Source organism: Globicephala melas, chromosome 19 (assembly GCF_963455315.2).
Source record: "Globicephala melas chromosome 19, mGloMel1.2, whole genome shotgun sequence".
In the NCBI taxonomy this organism is placed as follows: domain Eukaryota; kingdom Metazoa; phylum Chordata; class Mammalia; order Artiodactyla; family Delphinidae; genus Globicephala; species Globicephala melas.
The window spans coordinates 6,782,818-6,799,859 of NC_083332.1; the positions used below are offsets into that span (position 1 = coordinate 6,782,818).

The window sequence follows — 17,042 nt, forward strand, 5'->3', positions numbered from 1 at the left end:
AAAGTGGAAACGATTATCCCCACACTGTAGATGAGAAAACTGCAGCATCCAGGGTAGGGTTGCTGTCGGGGCGGGGTTTCTTCGACTGACAATAATCGTAACGAGAATCTCCTCCCGCTATAACTGTCTCCGGCAAAGGGAATGAAAATTAGAGTTCAACGTGGAAAGAGGAAAAAATGTGTGAACAGGGAATCTACCCCCCCTACTGGCCTGCGTCTCATACTGCATCAGGAGAGACGAAGGTCAGACCAGCGGAGGGACCTTAGGAGCACTGTGTCTGGGAAAGGGCGGGGCTTACGGCAGGCGGAGCCAAATGCCCCGCCCACTTTGATAGGACGAGCCATTTCCGTCCGCGGAGAAACAGAGGCAGCAGCCGGCCGAGTTGCGAGCAGAGCGCCTCCGGCAGGCCCTCCCTGGTCGGAAGCGGCGAGTGAGCCAAGCGGCGGGCAAGGGTGAGCGTGGGGCCGAAGCGAGTGCGCGAGAGTTTCTCGGCCTTTGCCGTGGGAAGTTGGAGTCCGGGGTCCCGGAGGGAAGGAGTGGGGCGTTATCGCCTGGGAAACGGCGCGAGCCCCAGGCCAACGAGTGGGTGGGATTTCCGGAGCCTTTAGCTGATGAAGGGAGTTTCTGGTGTAGAGTGCGAGAGGAGGCGGGACTTCCTTTAGCAACTGAGGGCTGCCACTCAAACCTATTTACCTACTTTCCTTTAGGCCGGCTCCCAGGATGGCCAGGGTGGAGGCCCAGGGCCGCCTGTGGCTGGAGAGCCCCCCTGGGGGAGCGCCTCCCATCTTCCTGCCCTTGGGTGGGCAAGCCCTGGTGCTGGGCCGAGGACCCTTGACGCAGGTTACCGACCGGAAGTGCTCCAGAAACCAAGGTGGGCAGGGAGGAGCCTGAGCTGGAGGGGGTGTGGTCCGCTTCAGGAGCGGGAACACAGTCAATGGGAAAGGTAGTCCAGGAATTGCGTGGTGCAACCAGTCCTGAAGTTGGTAGGTGGCATGTGGGGAGCACAGGAAGAAAAAGGTTGTGCCTGACCTGGAACTAGCCAGACACCTTGGGCGGGAGCGGATGGAGTCAATCCCGAGACACTTTGTCACTGGGCAGAGGATACTCACAGGCCACCGGGAAGGCTTGAATCAGGCCACGACCCTTGTCAAGGAGAGAGCCGATCCTACGGAGAAAAGTGCATATTGCTAAGCAGAGATGGGTGGTAGAGGGCCAAGCCCAGAACCTGCATCTTGCCAAGGTCTGCGTTGTCAAGGAGAAGCCAATTCTATACGGAAAAGTACCTGCCCTGCCCCTAGGCGAGGACCAGTGACACAGGCAGTCGTTAAGGCCTTTATCTGGGTACTGCATGTCAAGGAGTGAGCCAATTCTACTTAGAAATAAACTGATTCCTCCTGCCGGATGGGTGCTGTAGCCCCATACTGTGATTTGAAGCTGGCCATGCTCCCCAGTAAGGAGGGAAGCAGTCACACAAGGATTCAAATCCTGACTCCACCCCCTCAATCCTCAGTGGAGCTGGTCGCTGACCCTGAGACTCGGACGGTGGCAGTGAAACAGGTACCAGTTCGTTAGCAAGGGGCCTGGGGGTGGAGTGGGGGTGGGGGGTGTGGAGAATCGCTACCCAGCGGGGAACAGGCCCAACTGGGAAAATCTGATTCTGGGAGGGGAACAGGTGTGCCTGTTTCAGTGGGGTAAACATCCATACCCATTTAAATTGGGTAAGACTGGATGCTTATAACCTTCCCAGAGCCCTGATTGGTGGTACAGGGTGAGGAGGCGGGACTTAGGGGTCTGATTGGCTGGTGGAGAAAGGCGAGTCTTTTTCCGGGTTATTTGATTGGAGGAGGTTGCCGCTGGGGGTGGAGCCAGTTCCAGTCCTCCCTCTCTCTCTACAGCTGGGAGTTAACCCCTCAACTGCCGGGACTCAGGAGCTGAGAACAGGGTTGGAGGGTTCTCTGGGGGTGGGGGACACGCTGTATTTGGTCAATGGCCTCCACCCGCTGACCCTGCGCTGGGAAGAGGCTCACACGCCAGAATCCCAGCCAGACACTCCACCAGGCACCCCTCCTGTGGCCCCGGAGGAGGAGGAGGAGGAGGAGGAGGATGAACAGCAGAAAAAGCGGATAAGGAAGTCATCCCCTGGCTGGGAGAGCTTCCAGAAGCTGCTAGTGTTCACGGCACCTGGTGTGAAGCCCCGGGGCAAGGTGAGGCCCAAGCTGAGCGCTGAGGGAGCACAGCCCCTTATATGCAGTTAACACCCAAACAAAACTTAGCTCCTGTTTGGATTTTCATGGCTCTTAGCCGTCCGAGGTGAAAAAGGCCAGGGGAAGAGGCTGGGTCGGATATGAAACCCATTTTAAAGATTGGAATACTGAGGGGCTCCAGAGGAATAGGAGATAGTAGAGTGAAGATTTCACTCTCTGAACTCAGCGTCCGAGATACATCTTTGCTGTGCCTTGTCCTTACATAAGATGTGTAGGCCCGCTGTGACTCAGTTTCTCCATCTGTAAGGGGTGGGTGGTAATAGTCCCCAGCTTGCAGGGTTGATGTGAACCAGCCTGTGAGTGAGGGGGATCAGAGGTGTAACAGTGCCGTTCTTCCTCTTTTCTGGGTAACGCCAGGTGGCCGGTTTTGATCTGGATGGGACCCTCATCACCACACGTTCTGGGAAGGTCTTTCCCACTGGCCCCAGTGACTGGAGGTGATAAGAGACAGGAGGAGGGGGTGGGTGAGGTGCACTCCGGGCCCCACGTCACGTTGCTCTTCCACGCCCGCCCTAGGATCTTGTACCGAGAGATTCCACAGAAGCTCCGGGAACTGGCTGCCGAGGGTTACAAGGTGTGTGTGCGCGTGCGCGCGTGGTGGCGGGTTCACAGGGCAGGTCCGGGCCTGATGAGGAGGGCGCCGGCTGACACCTGTCCGCTTCCCAGCTGGTGATCTTCACCAACCAGATGGGCATTGGACGCGGGAAGCTGCCAGCGGAGTTGTTCAAGGCCAAGGTGGAGGCTGTGGTGGAGAAGCTGGGGGTCCCCTTTCAGGTATGGCTGTAAGGGAGGCTGAAAGGCTATGTGGAGGGACAGAGACTCTGAGATGGGGGCGGTGGGGGGGGGAACCTGGTAGGTGAGGGGGGCAGGCACAGGGACCCAGAGAGAAGGGAACAGAGACAGTGAGATGGGACAGAGGAGGGAACAGAGACCCAGGGAGAAGGTATGACATGGTGAGCCAGTTGTAGAGGTGGGGGGAACAGAGACCCTGGGTGAGTGGGGTGTGGGCCCCAGGTGGGGTTATGCTGACAAACCCATTGTAAGTGGCAAGTTCCAGGGCACCGGGCGCTCTCCTTGGATTGGTGAGGTTCTGGGTAGCATCCTTGGGACCCATGTGCCCTTGAAGGACTCTGGGTGCTGGAGGAGGAGCCAAGGATGGTGTCTAACCTCTGCCCCACCCACAGGTCTTGGTGGCCACGGACGCAGGCTTGTACCGGAAGCCGGTGATCGGCATGTGGGACCACCTGCAGGGGCAGGTGAGCTTCGGACTTCCAGTGGCTCTCCTCCCTCTGCGGCCCCTTGCTCTCTGCCCTGCCTCCCCACTCTGGGTCTCTGGTGCATGACCTTCCTCTCATCCCCTACCCTAGCCTGGCCTTCTCAGTTCCTTTGCTGTCGTGTCCTAGTGTTGATATGTGAGGCCGGTGCTCACAAACTGTGAAAAACAGTGGTGGAGAGAGAAGTCGCTCATGGATCCATTCATTCGTTTGGGTGTGCGTTTGTTCTGAAGTTCAGCAGCTTCTTGAGCTGAAAATATTAGTGAACAAGACAAACCTGCCTGCTGCCAGATCAGGGAAGGTGCATTGACAGATATGTGGAATAGCAGAGTGCGGATAAGGCAGGGTGTTGCTTTATCTACGGAGCTCAGCGAAATCCTCTCTGAGGTGCCCTTGAGTAAAGATACAAAGCTGCTGAGGGAGGGAGCCATGTGTGTATCTGAGGGAAGAGTGGTCCAGGTAGGAGTAACGCCAAGTGCAAGGGTCCTGAGGTGGGACCGAGCCTGGTGTGCTCATGGGCAGTGAGGAGGCCCGTGTGGCTGTACCTGAGCGGGTGAGGGGGAAAGTGAGGGGTATGAGGTCAGAGAGCAGGGGTCAGGCTCTCAGGCTTCGTGGGCCACAGTGAGGTGGCCACCGGGAGGATTGGGAGGAGAGCGTCCGGAGCCGCGGTAAGTGGGAACTTGCGCCCTCTGGCGGCCGTTTGGGGAACAGACGGGCGAAAGTGGAAGCCGGGAGACCCGGAAGGAGTGACCGAATATTCTGGAGACATGCTGGTGGCCAGGATCGAGTTGGTGGTGCCGGCAAAGGGGGTGAGAAGTGGCCGGAGGGCGGGGCCGACAGGATTCACTGATGGATTGGGTGTGGAGCATAAGAGGTTAGAGATAGGCCTCCTGTGGGGCACAGACCAAGCTGAGCATCCGGCAGGACCCGTTAGTGCCCTGGGGGGACAGATGTGTGAATAGGTTCTTTACTGCCAGTTGTCTATCACCTGTCCCTCCCCAGGCCAACGAGGGCGTGCCCATCTCCATCGGGGACAGCGTCTTTGTGGGAGGTAAGGGCCTGGGGGTGGGGAAATGTGTGGGTCCGCAGGGCTGATGCAGGTAGGCTGGGGACCCCTGTCCCCAAGGTTCCTGGTGGAGACGGGTTTGTATCCTCCATGTGTTCCAGATGCAGCTGGACGCCCAGCCAACTGGGCCCCTGGGCGCAAGAAGAAAGACTTCTCTTGCGCTGACCGCCTGGTGAGGCTCGCTCTACCCTGTCCCTGCCCACCCCACCCCCCAGCCCAGCCACTACCCAGTCTGATGTGTGCCCTTGCCCCCAGTTTGCCCTCAACCTGGGCCTGCCTTTCGCCACGCCAGAGGAGTTCTTTCTGAAATGGCCCATGGCCCGCTTCGAGCTCCCAGCCTTTGACCCGGTGAGGCCCGCGGGACGGGCTGGGGGCAGAGTGGGGGACATGCAGGGATGGGGAGGGCGTCTCGCTCATCATGTCTGCCCCTCCCAGAGGACCGTCTCCTGCTCTGGGCCTCTCTGCCTCCCCGAGTCCAGCTCCCTCTTAAGCTCAGACCCCGAGGTGGTTGTCGCCGTGGGATTTCCTGGGGGTGAGACTCCTGCCCCTCAAAAGCCCCAGCTCTGCTCCGACTTCTCAGGCCCCCACTAATGCTGCGCCCTTCACAGCTGGGAAGTCCACCTTCCTCCAGGAGCATCTCGTGTCGGCCGGATACGTCCACGTGAACAGGGTAGGACATCCGCAGCCCCTCCGCCCCCACCCCCGAGAGCTGTCCTCTAGGTCTCTGCTCCCCCCGCATCTGTCTTTCTCTTTCCGGCTCTGCCCCCTGCCCCCAGGTCCTCTCTCCAGGTCCCTGCCCCCCTCTCCCTGCCTTTCCCCGCTACCCTGGATCCCTAACCCCTCTGTCTCTGGGTCTTCCTCTCTGGTTCTCTGTCCCCCTGGGTCTCCTGGCCCCCATCCGTGACCTCTTTCTGGGTCCCCCAGGACACTCTGGGCTCATGGCAGCGCTGCGTGACCACGTGCGAGGCGGCCCTGAAGCAAAGGAAACGGGTCGTGATTGACAACACGAACCCGGACATCCAGAGCCGAGCCAGGTACCGGGGTCCCAGGGGCGGCCTCTGTAGGGTGGGCCCCGGGCCCTTTGCCAGCCCCCCACTTCCCCGGCCCCCACAGGTACGTCAAGTGTGCCCGAGACGCAGGCGTCCCCTGCCGCTGCTTCCTCTTCAGCACCACCCTGGAGCAGGCACGCCACAACAACCGGGTGAGCCGGCCTCCGCCTCCCCAGCCCCCCACAACATCCCGCCCGCCCCCCACCCCCTCGCCCCAGCCTGGCCAGCCTGACCTCCGCCCCCCGCAGTTCCGGGACATGACGGACTCCTCTCACATCCCCGTGACCGACATCGTCATTTACGGCTACAGGTAGGCGCCGCGGGCGGGGAGGGACGCCAGGTTGAGCCTGTACGTTGGGCCTCACCTCCACCCACCACCCTCTGCCGCCAGGAAGCAGCTCGAGGCCCCCACGCTGGCCGAAGGCTTCTCCGCCATCCTGGAGATCCCGTTCCGGATCCACGTGGCGCCGCAGCTCGAGCGGCTGTACCGCCAGTTCTCAGAGGGCTGAGCCAACGCCCACCCCCACCTGCTCCCCACCCCACAATAAATGCTGTTTTTCTTCATGTTTGACCAGCATTTTGCTCCCAGCCGGGCTAGGAGCACAGACCCACTGGCCTGGTCTCCCAGGAAGGCACTGCTGGCAACTTTGCCTCAAACTAAACCCTCAGCCCACCTTGGGGACAACTGCATCTCGCGGACGGGGGTTTCGGCTTCTCCAGCCTGCGGCTGCTGGCGCTCCAGATAGGCGCCAGGGCATCCTGGCTGGCAGGGCCCGAGTGGAGTTCGCTGCACGCAGCTGCCAGCTGCAGAGCAAGCCCGGAGTTTTAGCAAGACTGACCCGGGGCCAAGAGCTGGAGCTCCGATTCCGTGAGAAATGAGGTGCTCTGCATGCTGGACTTGAACCCCAGGGCTATGGCCTGGACCTGCAGCAGCGAGGGGCGCCTGAGAGCCCGGCCAGGCCTGCCGCGTGCCACCAGTGCCAGAGGACTGGAACCGGCCTGGCATTGCCTTGTGTTTGCTTCCAGCTAAGTGAGGCTTGTGGAACCCGCAGGACAAGGAGGGCAGCCTGGCAACGCCGGGAGTCGGGGGATGGACCCCAGGAGCAGCCGGCCAGCTGTGGAAAGACTCTGGAAGACACGGCCCAGCAAGCACCTTGCAGACCTGGCAGCTCCGTGAACTGCAGCTTCCCCTCCTGGCTCAGGTGACAGTGATCTCAGAGGTGACCCCTCTCCTGCGAATGGTAGAAATGCACACTCCCAGGCCTCAGCCGTGTCAACACTCGGGGGTGGGCCCAGCCATCAGCCCCCGGGGACGGCACTCGGGTCTGAGGACAGCTGCTGTTGGGAGGGGCCTGGCCTCTCCCGAGCCAGGGTGCCTGGACAGAGCACAGTGGCCAAAGGGCTTTTAAAAGGTTTTATTGGGGAAACGTACAAGGGTGGGGACTGTCCTTGGAGATATCTCAGGACGCTGTCCTCCATCTCACTGGGCAGTTGCAGTCCCCACAGGCCTCTGCTCAGAAGCATCTGACCTGGGGGCAGGGGGCATAGTGGGAGGGACTGGACAGGTGAGGCTCCAGGGCCCCGGGCACAAGAAGAGCCTCTCCCTGCCCTCCCTGCCCCTGACTGGAAACTCCTGCTCCTGTCGCCGCCTGGTGGGGAGCGGGGCTGGAGTTTCCCAGGAGACCTGGGACCATGGGGGATGTGCGTGCCTCTCTCTCTGCTCTGGTCTTCTCAAGGCTAGGGTCACACTACTTCCCGAACCCCAGGCAGTTCCCAGGGTCCATCCTGTCCTTGGCCCAGCTTCCACTCACCAGTCTCGGCGGGGCCTCGTCTGTGGCTCCTGGAGAGGCCCAGCCCGGCGGGGTGGCCCCTACCCCCCCATCTGTGCGAGAGGAAGCCAGGGAGGAGTCAGCGCGGGGTGGGGTGGGGGGGAGGGGACCGAGGCCCCGGCAGCGGCGCTCGCTCACCCCACGCTGCTGCTGCTCCTGCTCCAGGTTCCGCTGCAGGACCTGCTGCTGATTGGCGATGACGCGCCGGATGCCGTTGACGAAGTTGCTCTGGTCGTGGGGGATGAGGCCGATGAAGATCTTCTTCTCAGAGGAGTACAGAAGCATGAGCACGCGGATCTCGCACGAGGCCTTGTAGGAAAAGTGCACGCAGCCGGCCTGGCAGTGTGGAGCACAGTGTCACGGGCGGGCCCTCAGCGCAGACGCTCCTCCCCATTGTGACACGGGCGCAAACCGCACGGGTCAGCGCCCTGGCAGACGGGCACCACGGAGCACGCTGGGCCTTCCCAGCCGCCGTCCTCAGCCCTGTCAACACTCCCACAGGACACCAGAGGTGCCTGCGCAAGGACCAGTGAGTGGGCTCTACAGCTGAGCCCAGGAGGCTGCCCGACGAGCTCCAGCGAGACTGTGGCCCCCACGCCGGCCAGCCAGTACCCAGGGTCCCCACGGGACCAGCCACGGCCGTGACCGCGACCACGCAGGAAGGCCGCGGCGGGGGAGAAACACCAGGGGCCAATCTGGCCCCAGGAGGCCGGGCACCAGGGCTCCGTCCACTCTGCGACCCCCGGGCCAGCTGAGGGCGGGGAAGCTGGGCGGCGCTGATCCACTGCGATGCCGCCGTCACCGTGGCTTGGGACATGGCTCAGCGTCACAGCGACCGCAGTGCCGACAGGCACCAATCGCTCCCTGACGCCTTTCACAGGATCCTCTCTCCAGGGCCCAGGGGTCACCGTCCCCATCTTACAGGTGAGCAAACCCAGGCTGAGAGCTCGGGGACTCGCAGGCCCCCAGAGTAAGAAGGGGTTATGCCTGCCCTCGGGCCTGTGTGCCACTGCAGGGGCCAGTGCTGACAGGCATCGAGGAGGAAGCCCCTCACAGCACCCCCGAGCCAACAGCCGAGGGAAGCCCGAGTGCGACAAGGGAGCACCGGCCATGTCCTCGAGGCCTTAGTTTCCCTGAGGGAATCCTGCTTTTAAACTCTTAAATAACCAGCCCCTCAAATGCACAGTGGCACAACCATGATGACTTCGGCTGACTTAGAAACATTACGCTAATTCGAGGACAGCTATGACCTGATACAGCAAACACCCACAAAGCGGACACAGACAGCTGCGGCTTCAGAAGCACGAGGGCCAAGCTCCTCACTTCACAGATGGAGAGACCGAGGCCCGCAGAGAGGGGAGAACTGGCCAAGGCCCACCAGCAGGTGAGCACCAGGGGCTTTCAGAGCTCGCTCCGGCTGGAGGCAGGCAGATGCCCTGCCTGGTGAGGGCCTTGGGAGCCTCAGGTTTTCCACCCTGTCCCCGGGGAAAGGAGCAAGAGGAAGGCGGCAGGTAAGAACCTGGGAGCAGAGTCGACGCGTGGGGTGATGTCAGCCTCAGCTGAGTAAACCCAGACAGAGCAGGGGGGGACAGCCCCGGGGGCCCAAACCAGACTTGGTCCAAGTTCCCGCCCAGCACAGCCTCCGAGCCTCAGTTTCCCCATCTGTAAAATGGGGTCAGGATGGCCCAGAGCCCCAGGGGAGCCAATGTCCAGGCACAGAGCCAACACGCCTTCCCCACGGCTACCATCACACCCGGCCAGTTTTGGGGAATCGTCCGCTCTTAATCTCATTTCAGTTTTTAAACACCAAGCGGCTCTGGCTCTGTCTGTCCCACCATCAGCCCGGCCCTGGGCCCCACCAGCCCACTCACAAAGCCGTTGTCCATGATCCGGCACAGGCTCTTCAGCGTCTCCAGGTCCTTGGTGAAGTGGAACTGCACCAGGCGGGAGTTCCGGAAGAGCGGCACCAGGGTGGTCTGCAGGGAGGCCCCGAGGTGGCTGGGCCAGGCGCCAGGGCCCCGCAGCCCCTCATGCCCACACGTCAGCAGGCCCCGCCCCGCCTACCGCCACTTGCTGGACAGGCAGCCTCCCCCAGGGCCCCAAGGTCGAGGCAAGCCAAGTGCCCCCTTCCCCACTCACCAGCAGCTGCTGCGGGATGAGCTGCATATACAGCTTCCGCGGCCACTGCTCGGTCCTCCTGCAGGGATGCGGGGACGAGGGTCAGGAGGCCAGGTCTCACCGAGATGCCGCCCCCGCCCCCTGCCCGACACTCACAGGATCTCCCCTTGGTTCACGTAGATGTGCGACGGCAGCCACCTCTTAGACCGACTGTTAGGCTCAGGCCTGGGCTTTTGGGGGGTAAGAAGAGGGAAGCCGTCAGGAGTGGGAGGATGCCCTGGTCCTGAGGTCACCCAGGCCCGCCCAGGGCTCACCTCCTGCCACTCCATGACTCCACTCCATGCCAGGAACTTGTTGTTGACCATCTGGACAGGGCCCGCGACGCCACCAGGTCCCACTGCCTGGGGAGGAGACAGGTGGGCTGGTGCCCCAGGAGTTCCCCGAAGAACGCTGCCCAGACCCCTCCATGCCCCCAGTCCGTCAGTCCCAAGCTTATCTACCTGCTGCCCCCAGGGCCCAGCCTGGCCCGGCCTCTAGTCTGCCCACAGGCCCAGAGGATTCCCCAGAGCGGGCCCTGCCCCTCACAGCACACCCCATGCCCTGGGCCAAGCCCCCGCCATCAGCCTGGGGGACATGGCTCACAGGGTCTGCCTCTGAGAACTGGGCGGCTGTATAACTTGCCACACAAACTGGGACACTTTTGGGTGAAGGGGTCACTGAAGAGCTGGTAAGGTGTGAGCCAGGATTTGAGGTCACCCTCCTGCCACGAGTGTACCCTCCTGCCACGAGTGTGCCCGCCTGCCCATCCGCCTCCCTGCTCCCCATGGGCACCCCTCCTGCCGGGAACCACCCTGTCAGACCCCTCGACCCCCTCACCCTTCAAAGCCTCAGACACGTGTGGCGGCCGGGCCCAAGGGCACACCTGTTTGCGGGTGGTGATGACCTGCCGGATGGCATTGACGAAGCCGCTCTGGTCGTAGGGGATGAGGCCCATGAAGATCTTCTTCTTGGACGAGTACAGGAGCATGAGCACGCGCACCTCGCAGGGGGAGATGTGGGGGAAGAGCATGCAGCCCGCCTGTGGGTGGGGGTGGGGAGGGAACGATCATCACGGGACAGAAATCCTCAAGGTTAACACCAGGACCCTAAATGACTGCTGTGTAGCCAGAACATGTCGTTCTGGGAGCCTGTGAACGTGCACCCTGGTGTCCCCCCCCACCGTGACTCTGGGGTCAGGACTGGGGCCCCACGTGCCGGGTGAGGATCCTGAGAGGGCTCCACCTGCCGCCCACGTGCCCCGAGGTCATCCCTGTCCTGTGGAGTTTGCTGCTGGGCCCCGCTGACAGAGGCCACCAGGCCCCGGGGGGTTAAGAGCACAAACGCAGGACCAGACTGCCTGGGAGTAACCCTGGCTCTGCTACCTCCTAGCTGTGTGACCTAAGGCAGGTCACCCCTGGACTTCAGTTTCCCCACTTGTAAAACAGCACAACAACGGCGCACAGAGTAAGCGCCACATAAACACTCATTACACAAGATGCTACTGCCTCCTTGGTGGGACTGCGGGAGAGCCTGAGCCTCACAGACGTCCCCACCTGGGGTGTCTAGACAGTGGGGCATGCGCGTTCTCAGCCCCGGGGTCCGCTGGCTCAGGGGCCCCACCCCTGGCCTTCCTGGACCCACGTGCAGTCGGCCCTCCCGGAGCATAACCAGACAGGCCATGGAGGGCGCGTGCTGAGGTCCACCTTCCCTGCAGCCTGCGAGCCCCAGGCTCCAAGCAAACGGTGCTGAATGAAGGGGTGACCGGGCAGGCAAGAGACCCCACACCAGTCACAACCCAGAAGAAAAGGGGATCGCCCAGGCACTGAAGGGCAGCACACAGCGCCCCCCGGAGGCAGCAGCCAGGAGCTGGAGGGTGGTCTGTCCCAAAGGGGACCAGGAAAGGTAGAGGACCCCAGAGCTGAGTCCTCCAGGCCAACGACCTACTCCCACCTCAACCCAACCCTTTCCCAGTACCTGCCGTCCCACAGCTGGAGCCCTGGGGGGTGGGGGCAGCGGCTGAAGCCTGGGCCCAGACCTGAGAGGCTTGCAGGGACCACGCCCACCATGTCCTGTGTCTGAATCCCCAATTTAACAATCTCTCCAGCTTGCACTTCCTGAGCACTCACAACGCCCTCAAGTCACCGCCTCAAGTGCTTTACTCACTCCTCCCAGTGGCCCCAGGACCGCAGATGAGGAAACTGAGTCCCAGCAGACCATCTCCACTGCTGGCTCCCTCTTTCCTCCAGGCCACCCCAAAATGCCAAGTCCCTGCCATGTGCTATGGCCCCAACAAGCTCCTGGGTCCCAGGAGGGCTGGCCCAGGCCTCTCCCTTCACTCCCGTGCCCAGGGGTGGCTCCAGCTTGTCCGGGAGGCTGGCTGGGCTCCTCTGCTCTCCAGGGACAGGGATGCCCCCAGGAGAGGTCACCCGGACCCTGCCACCTGCCTTGGGTTGTCCCAGCAGAGCTCTGCCTCCCGCCGTACTTGGTCACCACGGTGCTTCCAAGGGGCCCTTCTCGCCCTGTCCCCGGCCGTCCGCCCCCAGCACCCCTGCCCCACTCACAAAGCCGTTGCCCATGACGCGGCAGAGGCCCTTGAGAGAGTCGCAGTCTCTGTTGGTGAAGTGGAACTGCGCCAGCTGGGAGTTGCGGAACAGGGGGCCCAGGGTGGTCTGGGGGCGACAGGGGACAGCTGGGTCAGGGCCAGGCGGGTGCTCTGGGGCCAGGGCGGGCAGCAGAGGGTGGGGCCTCACCAGCAGCTGCTGCGGGATCAGCTGCATGATCAGCTTCTGCGGCCACTGGTCGGTCTCCCTGCAGGAAGAAGAGGGTCAGGGGAGCGGTCCTGCCACCCGCCCGCCCGCCCCCTGCCCACCACTCACAGGTTCTCGCCCTGGTTCACGTAGGCCTGGCAGGGGAGGGCCCGCTTCAGCTTCGCCGTGGAGTCCGAGTAGGGCCTGCGCTTCTGTGGTGGGAGCGGAGGGGTCACTGGACACAGCCCGGGTGCCCAGGCCTGCCCCCACCTGCAGGGGCAGAAGGGACCCCAGGGCCAGCCCCCAGCCCCCCGCAGACTCACAAGAGGACCTGACGTGGACGCTCACCTCCTGCCACTCGAGGACGCCGCTCCAGGCCAGCAGCTTGTTGCTGAGCCGGTGCTCACCCACGGCCAGGCCCCCGAGGGCGAGCCCGGGCGAGGAGGGCCCGATGGGACCCAGGGCCCCGAAGACCCGAGCACCTTGCTGTGGCAGAGGGGGTAGGGAAACTGAGGCTGAGGGGCCCGCTAGGGGAGCTGTCCCCCACATACCCCAGAAGGGACATCCCAACATTGAGACCCCGATCCCCAGCTGCGAAACCCCCAGGGCCATCTCCAACCCCTTTCTCCCAGGGTTGAGACCCTGAGTGGCTGACCCCCCGTGTCCTTTTCCTGCTGCCACCCCAGGACGCTTCCCCGCCCCAAGGCTACTTGCCACCTCAACACTGGCCCATGCAGGGTCCCTGAAAGCTACCAGTTGCTTCCCCTTCCAGCCTTTGCTCCAGCTGTGCTCTCATCCTAGCGGGCCATCCCCCCCACCACGTTCCTCAGGAGATGCTCCCCACTCATCCTCCCAGTGCTGATCAATTTTTGATTCCTCTATTGAGATAACTCAGAAGCAGCTCTCTGGGGGTCCAGAGCCTCCCTGAAGCTCCCCCCACGACACACAAGCCAGCCTGGGCTGTGTCTGTCTGTCTGGCACACTGGTTTGCCCCATCCCATCCAAGCTCAAAACCCTTCCAAAGCTCCCCCAGGCCCTCAAGAGAAAATCCAGGGACTCCCCTGGTGGTCCCGTGGTAAAGAATCTGCCTTCCAATGCAGGGGACGCGGGTTCGATCCCTGGTCGGCGAACTAAGATCCCACATGCTGCGGGGCAACTAAACCTGCGTGCCACAACTGCTGCGCACGCGTGCCTCAAACTACAGAGCCCATGCGCTCTGGAGCCCGTGCACAACTAGAGAAGCCCGCGTGCCGCAACAAAATACCCCGCGTGCTGTGACTAAGACCCGGTGCAGCCGTAAAAATAAATAAGTAATTTAATTATTTTTTTAAAAAAATAAAAAAAGGAGAGAGAAAATCCAGACTCTCCTCTCTGGCTCCCGCCAACCTCCCCAGCCAGTTGCCCGCCTCCCCTAGCGCAGCCCAGGCTGCAGCCACATCAGGCTGACCACGGGGAGGCGGGAAGGAACCAGAACTCTCCAGGGAGGTGGGGACACATTTACAACAGGGAGCCTGACAACACCTGGAAGGGTCTCTCAAACACAACGTCTTGAGAGCATCTGCAAAACACCAGAAGTCCCAGCAATAAAGCCAAGGAAAGCTACACAATTTACTCACAAGGCACTCTCCAGTTATCTTTTTTTTAAACCCAAAACATCTCAAAGCAAACAAGGGAAGGCTTTGAAACAGCCTGACAGCAGGAAACCGGTGAAAACCCTCCTAATAGGTGCCTCCAGGCAGCAGAAAAAAAATGGTTGTTACTTTTCATTTCATTACTAATCAGTATTTTCCAAATTTCCTATAAAGCACACAGGTGTCTTCTGCCCCAGAATAACAACAGGCAGGAAAAACTGTATTTTGTAGGGGCTTAAAAAGCAAAATAAAAACCTGAGCAAGCACACTCTCCCCCTGGGCAGGAGACTCTGGGATTCAGGCAACCGTGAGAGATCAGGAAGAAGAGCAGAGAGCATCCTGGTGTAAGAACACGGTCGGAGCGTCCGAGACGGAGAAAGACTGTTGTAGCCCTGGGCGTGTAGGTTACCACAGCCAGAGCCCATAACGTCTGAGAAAACCAGTTAAATCACACACCTGGAGGAGACTTTGGGATCCAGGTGAACTCACTTTAGGGCCCAGTTAATGTGTGCACCAGGGACACCTGTTTAAACTCTGCTTGTGTCTGGAGCCCAGTCTGACTACGTTTTAACCTGGGTGTAAAAACCAGCGATGCTTAAGCTCAGGTCTCCCCGAAAGCAGGATGCGTGTCAAGGTGGAGGACCACGTTTAAGGGCTAGACCTACGTGCAATCTTAAAGGAAATCTCACATCTGGGCAGGTGTGTGTAAAATGCCTCCCACACCTGTTCTGTTGCTCACTGCATAGGAAGCCTATTTAGTACCTGGAAGAAGAATGAAAGCTTTAAGATGTACGTTTAAGGACCCAGGAGGCGCTTCTGAACAAGCAGACATGAACGCTAAGGAACGGAGAAGGCAATGGAGTGAAGGATGATGTTTAAGTTTAGGGAGGTGTTCCGAGTCCGGGTACCTGAATATAAGATCCGAGAAAACCTGTTTAAGGCTAGTGTGGAGCTGCCACAGCTCCCCGATACGCACAATGTTGGGGCAGGATATTTAAGAAGGAAGCTTGAGCGCCAGGTTAGGGTAAAACGCGCATCTGGGCAAGCGTATCACGGCTTGGCTGTGCGTGAAACGTCGGGATATGTAGATTTACAGCTCCAGAAAAACCTTAAGAGTTTTGACAAGTATGTGCATCTTTTAGGTCTCGGGAAGCATGTGTAACTTCGCGTACCTGCAAAGCTGGATGTTTATGTTTAAGATCTGGACTTACTTGGCTTACTGCCATCAGTAAGGGCATCCAACATCTGGGCGAGCGTGCAAATAAACCCTGGGCGCACACGCCACGGCCGCCGTACAGACGCGTGCGGGCCCGGGGAGAACGCCCCCGGGGGCAACACCTGGGCGCGCCAGTGCGAGACGCGGGGCCCTCTCGCCGCCGTCCCCCCAGCCCCCTCCCCCATTTCCAGATTTCCTGCCCGGAAAGCGAGCAACTTTCCAATTGGAAAAACAACAACGCACGCCGGCCGTCCGCCCGCCCCCCACCCCGCGTTTAAATCGGGTCGCGGAGTCAGCAGTAATTTGAGCCCTTCCCGCCCCCGTACCCCACCCTCGCCACCCCATCCCGAATGCGAAACAAAGGGGAGAGCCCGGCGCGTACCACCCAGGGGGGTTCACAGGGAAGCCGGCCCCAGGCGGGACCACCCTTCGGGTCACCGGAGAAACCCCCGATGCGGGAGTCCGCGGACAAAGACGCCAGTCCGGGAAAGGGGCCGGCGGGGGCGGGGCTGTGGAAAGCTCTGGAAAAAGGGCGGGGGGCTCACCATGGGAGGGGCCGAGCGAGCCCGGATCCGCGGCGGCTGCGGGCCCCGGGGGCTGGCTGGCCAGGAGCGCGAGCGGGCGGCGCGCACCGTGAGGTGCCGCAGGGGGCGGCCGCGACCCCCGAGGGGGCCCCCAGCGCCGGAGCGGTGTGGGGCACGGCGCGGACGGACCATGGCTGGTGCAGGCCGAGCGAGCTGGGGGCTCCACCGACTGAGAGGCGCGGGCGCGCGGCTTAGGGGGAGACAGGCTGGGCTGTACCAAGCGCGGGGGACGCACCGCCGGAGACGGTCGCTGTGGCCAAACCACTGCGGCGAGCAGGGGAGTGCGGCGCGTACCAATAGCGTCCGCAAGGGGGCGTGGCCGGGGTGTACCAAAATAGGGCTGGGGGAGCCCCGGGAAAAGGGTGTGTGGGGCGGGGAATACGGCAATTGGAAGATACTATGGGTCGCTCGAGCACGGAGGGGAGGAACTGAGAGGACGTGAGAGAAACCACTTCAGCGGGGCGCGGCTGGAAACACAGACCGAAGGGTGACCGGAGGAGATGAACGTAGAGGGTGATACCAAGTGGGCTGGGGGGGGGTGGCAGGGGAGACCGTGCCCCGAGACCCAGACCTGCGGAGCCGGGAGCATCAAGACATGTAAGGAAAAGGAGGAATAATAGGCCTAGGGGCCAGGGAACCTACCTAGAAGTTCGGGAATACGGGTCGTACAAGGCCTAAGGAGAGGACTTAGGGTTTGAAGACAGTGACGTGGCTAGGTGGGCAGGGGACCACAACTCCCAGCGGCCGCCGGGCGGCGTGGGCGGAGCCAGAAACCCCAGGAGACGCCGCCGGTCACAGCTGCGTGCCCATTGGTCCCCGGGCCCTAGGCTCCGCCTGCCTCCCTCTGCATCTTCTTGCCACTCGCCTCTCGGGGCCGTTCATTGATTCGCTCATTCACTCAGCGATTAAAGGACTGCGTGTTCACTTACTAGTAGTTGTGTAAGATTTCCTGCTTCAATTTCCTTGTTTCTTAAATGTGGATAATAGCTAACCCTAAGATGGTTATGAGGATCATATGAGTTAATAAAGTATTAGGATCGGTATCTGGCACAGTAACGACCTAAATTGTAGTTTTTCTCCTTTTAAAATCATTATTAGTACCATTTCCAGTTCTGTGCTGGGCAACGAGTATACCGTGGTGACCAAACAGACCAGGTCCACTGGAGAAAATAAATAATCGCAGTTTGTGATAAGTGTTATAGAGAAAATGCACAGAAGGGTGGGA

The 17,042-nt window shown here is 61.2% G+C and overlaps 2 protein-coding genes across 7 annotated transcripts; one reads left to right on the forward strand and one right to left on the reverse strand.

Annotated features, from left to right (window-relative positions):
* The first annotated feature begins 237 nt into the window (after positions 1-237).
* On the forward strand, positions 238-11,222 carry PNKP (polynucleotide kinase 3'-phosphatase). Of its 4 annotated transcripts, none has more exons than XR_009559947.2 (19): positions 238-452; positions 708-871; positions 1,511-1,557; positions 1,896-2,204; positions 2,622-2,701; positions 2,781-2,838; positions 2,931-3,038; positions 3,449-3,520; positions 4,541-4,589; positions 4,706-4,776; positions 4,860-4,952; positions 5,040-5,136; positions 5,213-5,274; positions 5,529-5,805; positions 5,902-5,963; positions 6,045-6,855; positions 7,648-8,406; positions 8,498-8,866; positions 9,279-11,221. XR_009559947.2 is itself a non-coding variant. In XM_030849900.3 (17 exons), exons 2-17 carry the CDS (start codon positions 721-723, stop codon positions 6,160-6,162), a joined length of 1,575 nt encoding a protein of 524 aa, XP_030705760.2. In that variant the 5' UTR covers positions 239-452; positions 708-720; the 3' UTR covers positions 6,163-6,221. The 4 variants fall into 4 exon arrangements, 1 of the variants encoding a protein (XP_030705760.2); XR_009559946.2 differs by having other exon boundaries at positions 8,669-8,866; positions 9,279-11,220; XR_009559945.2 differs by having other exon boundaries at positions 7,648-8,866; positions 9,279-11,222.
* PTOV1 (PTOV1 extended AT-hook containing adaptor protein) lies at positions 7,054-16,073 on the reverse strand. 3 transcript variants are annotated; one of them, XR_009559948.2, is made up of 13 exons: positions 15,779-16,073; positions 12,735-12,872; positions 12,516-12,598; positions 12,390-12,447; positions 12,201-12,308; positions 10,523-10,678; positions 9,915-10,001; positions 9,757-9,830; positions 9,622-9,679; positions 9,354-9,458; positions 7,621-7,818; positions 7,465-7,535; positions 7,054-7,182 (listed from the first exon to the last, which is right to left on the reverse strand). XR_009559948.2 is itself a non-coding variant. In XM_060288642.2 (12 exons), exons 1-12 carry the CDS (start codon positions 15,947-15,949, stop codon positions 7,524-7,526), a joined length of 1,248 nt encoding a protein of 415 aa, XP_060144625.1. In that variant the 5' UTR covers positions 15,950-16,073; the 3' UTR covers positions 7,054-7,523. The 3 variants fall into 3 exon arrangements, 1 of the variants encoding a protein (XP_060144625.1); XR_009559949.2 differs by lacking the exon at positions 15,779-16,073 and adding an exon at positions 14,780-15,372; XM_060288642.2 differs by having other exon boundaries at positions 7,054-7,535.
* Between the last annotated feature and the right edge of the window lie 969 nt (positions 16,074-17,042).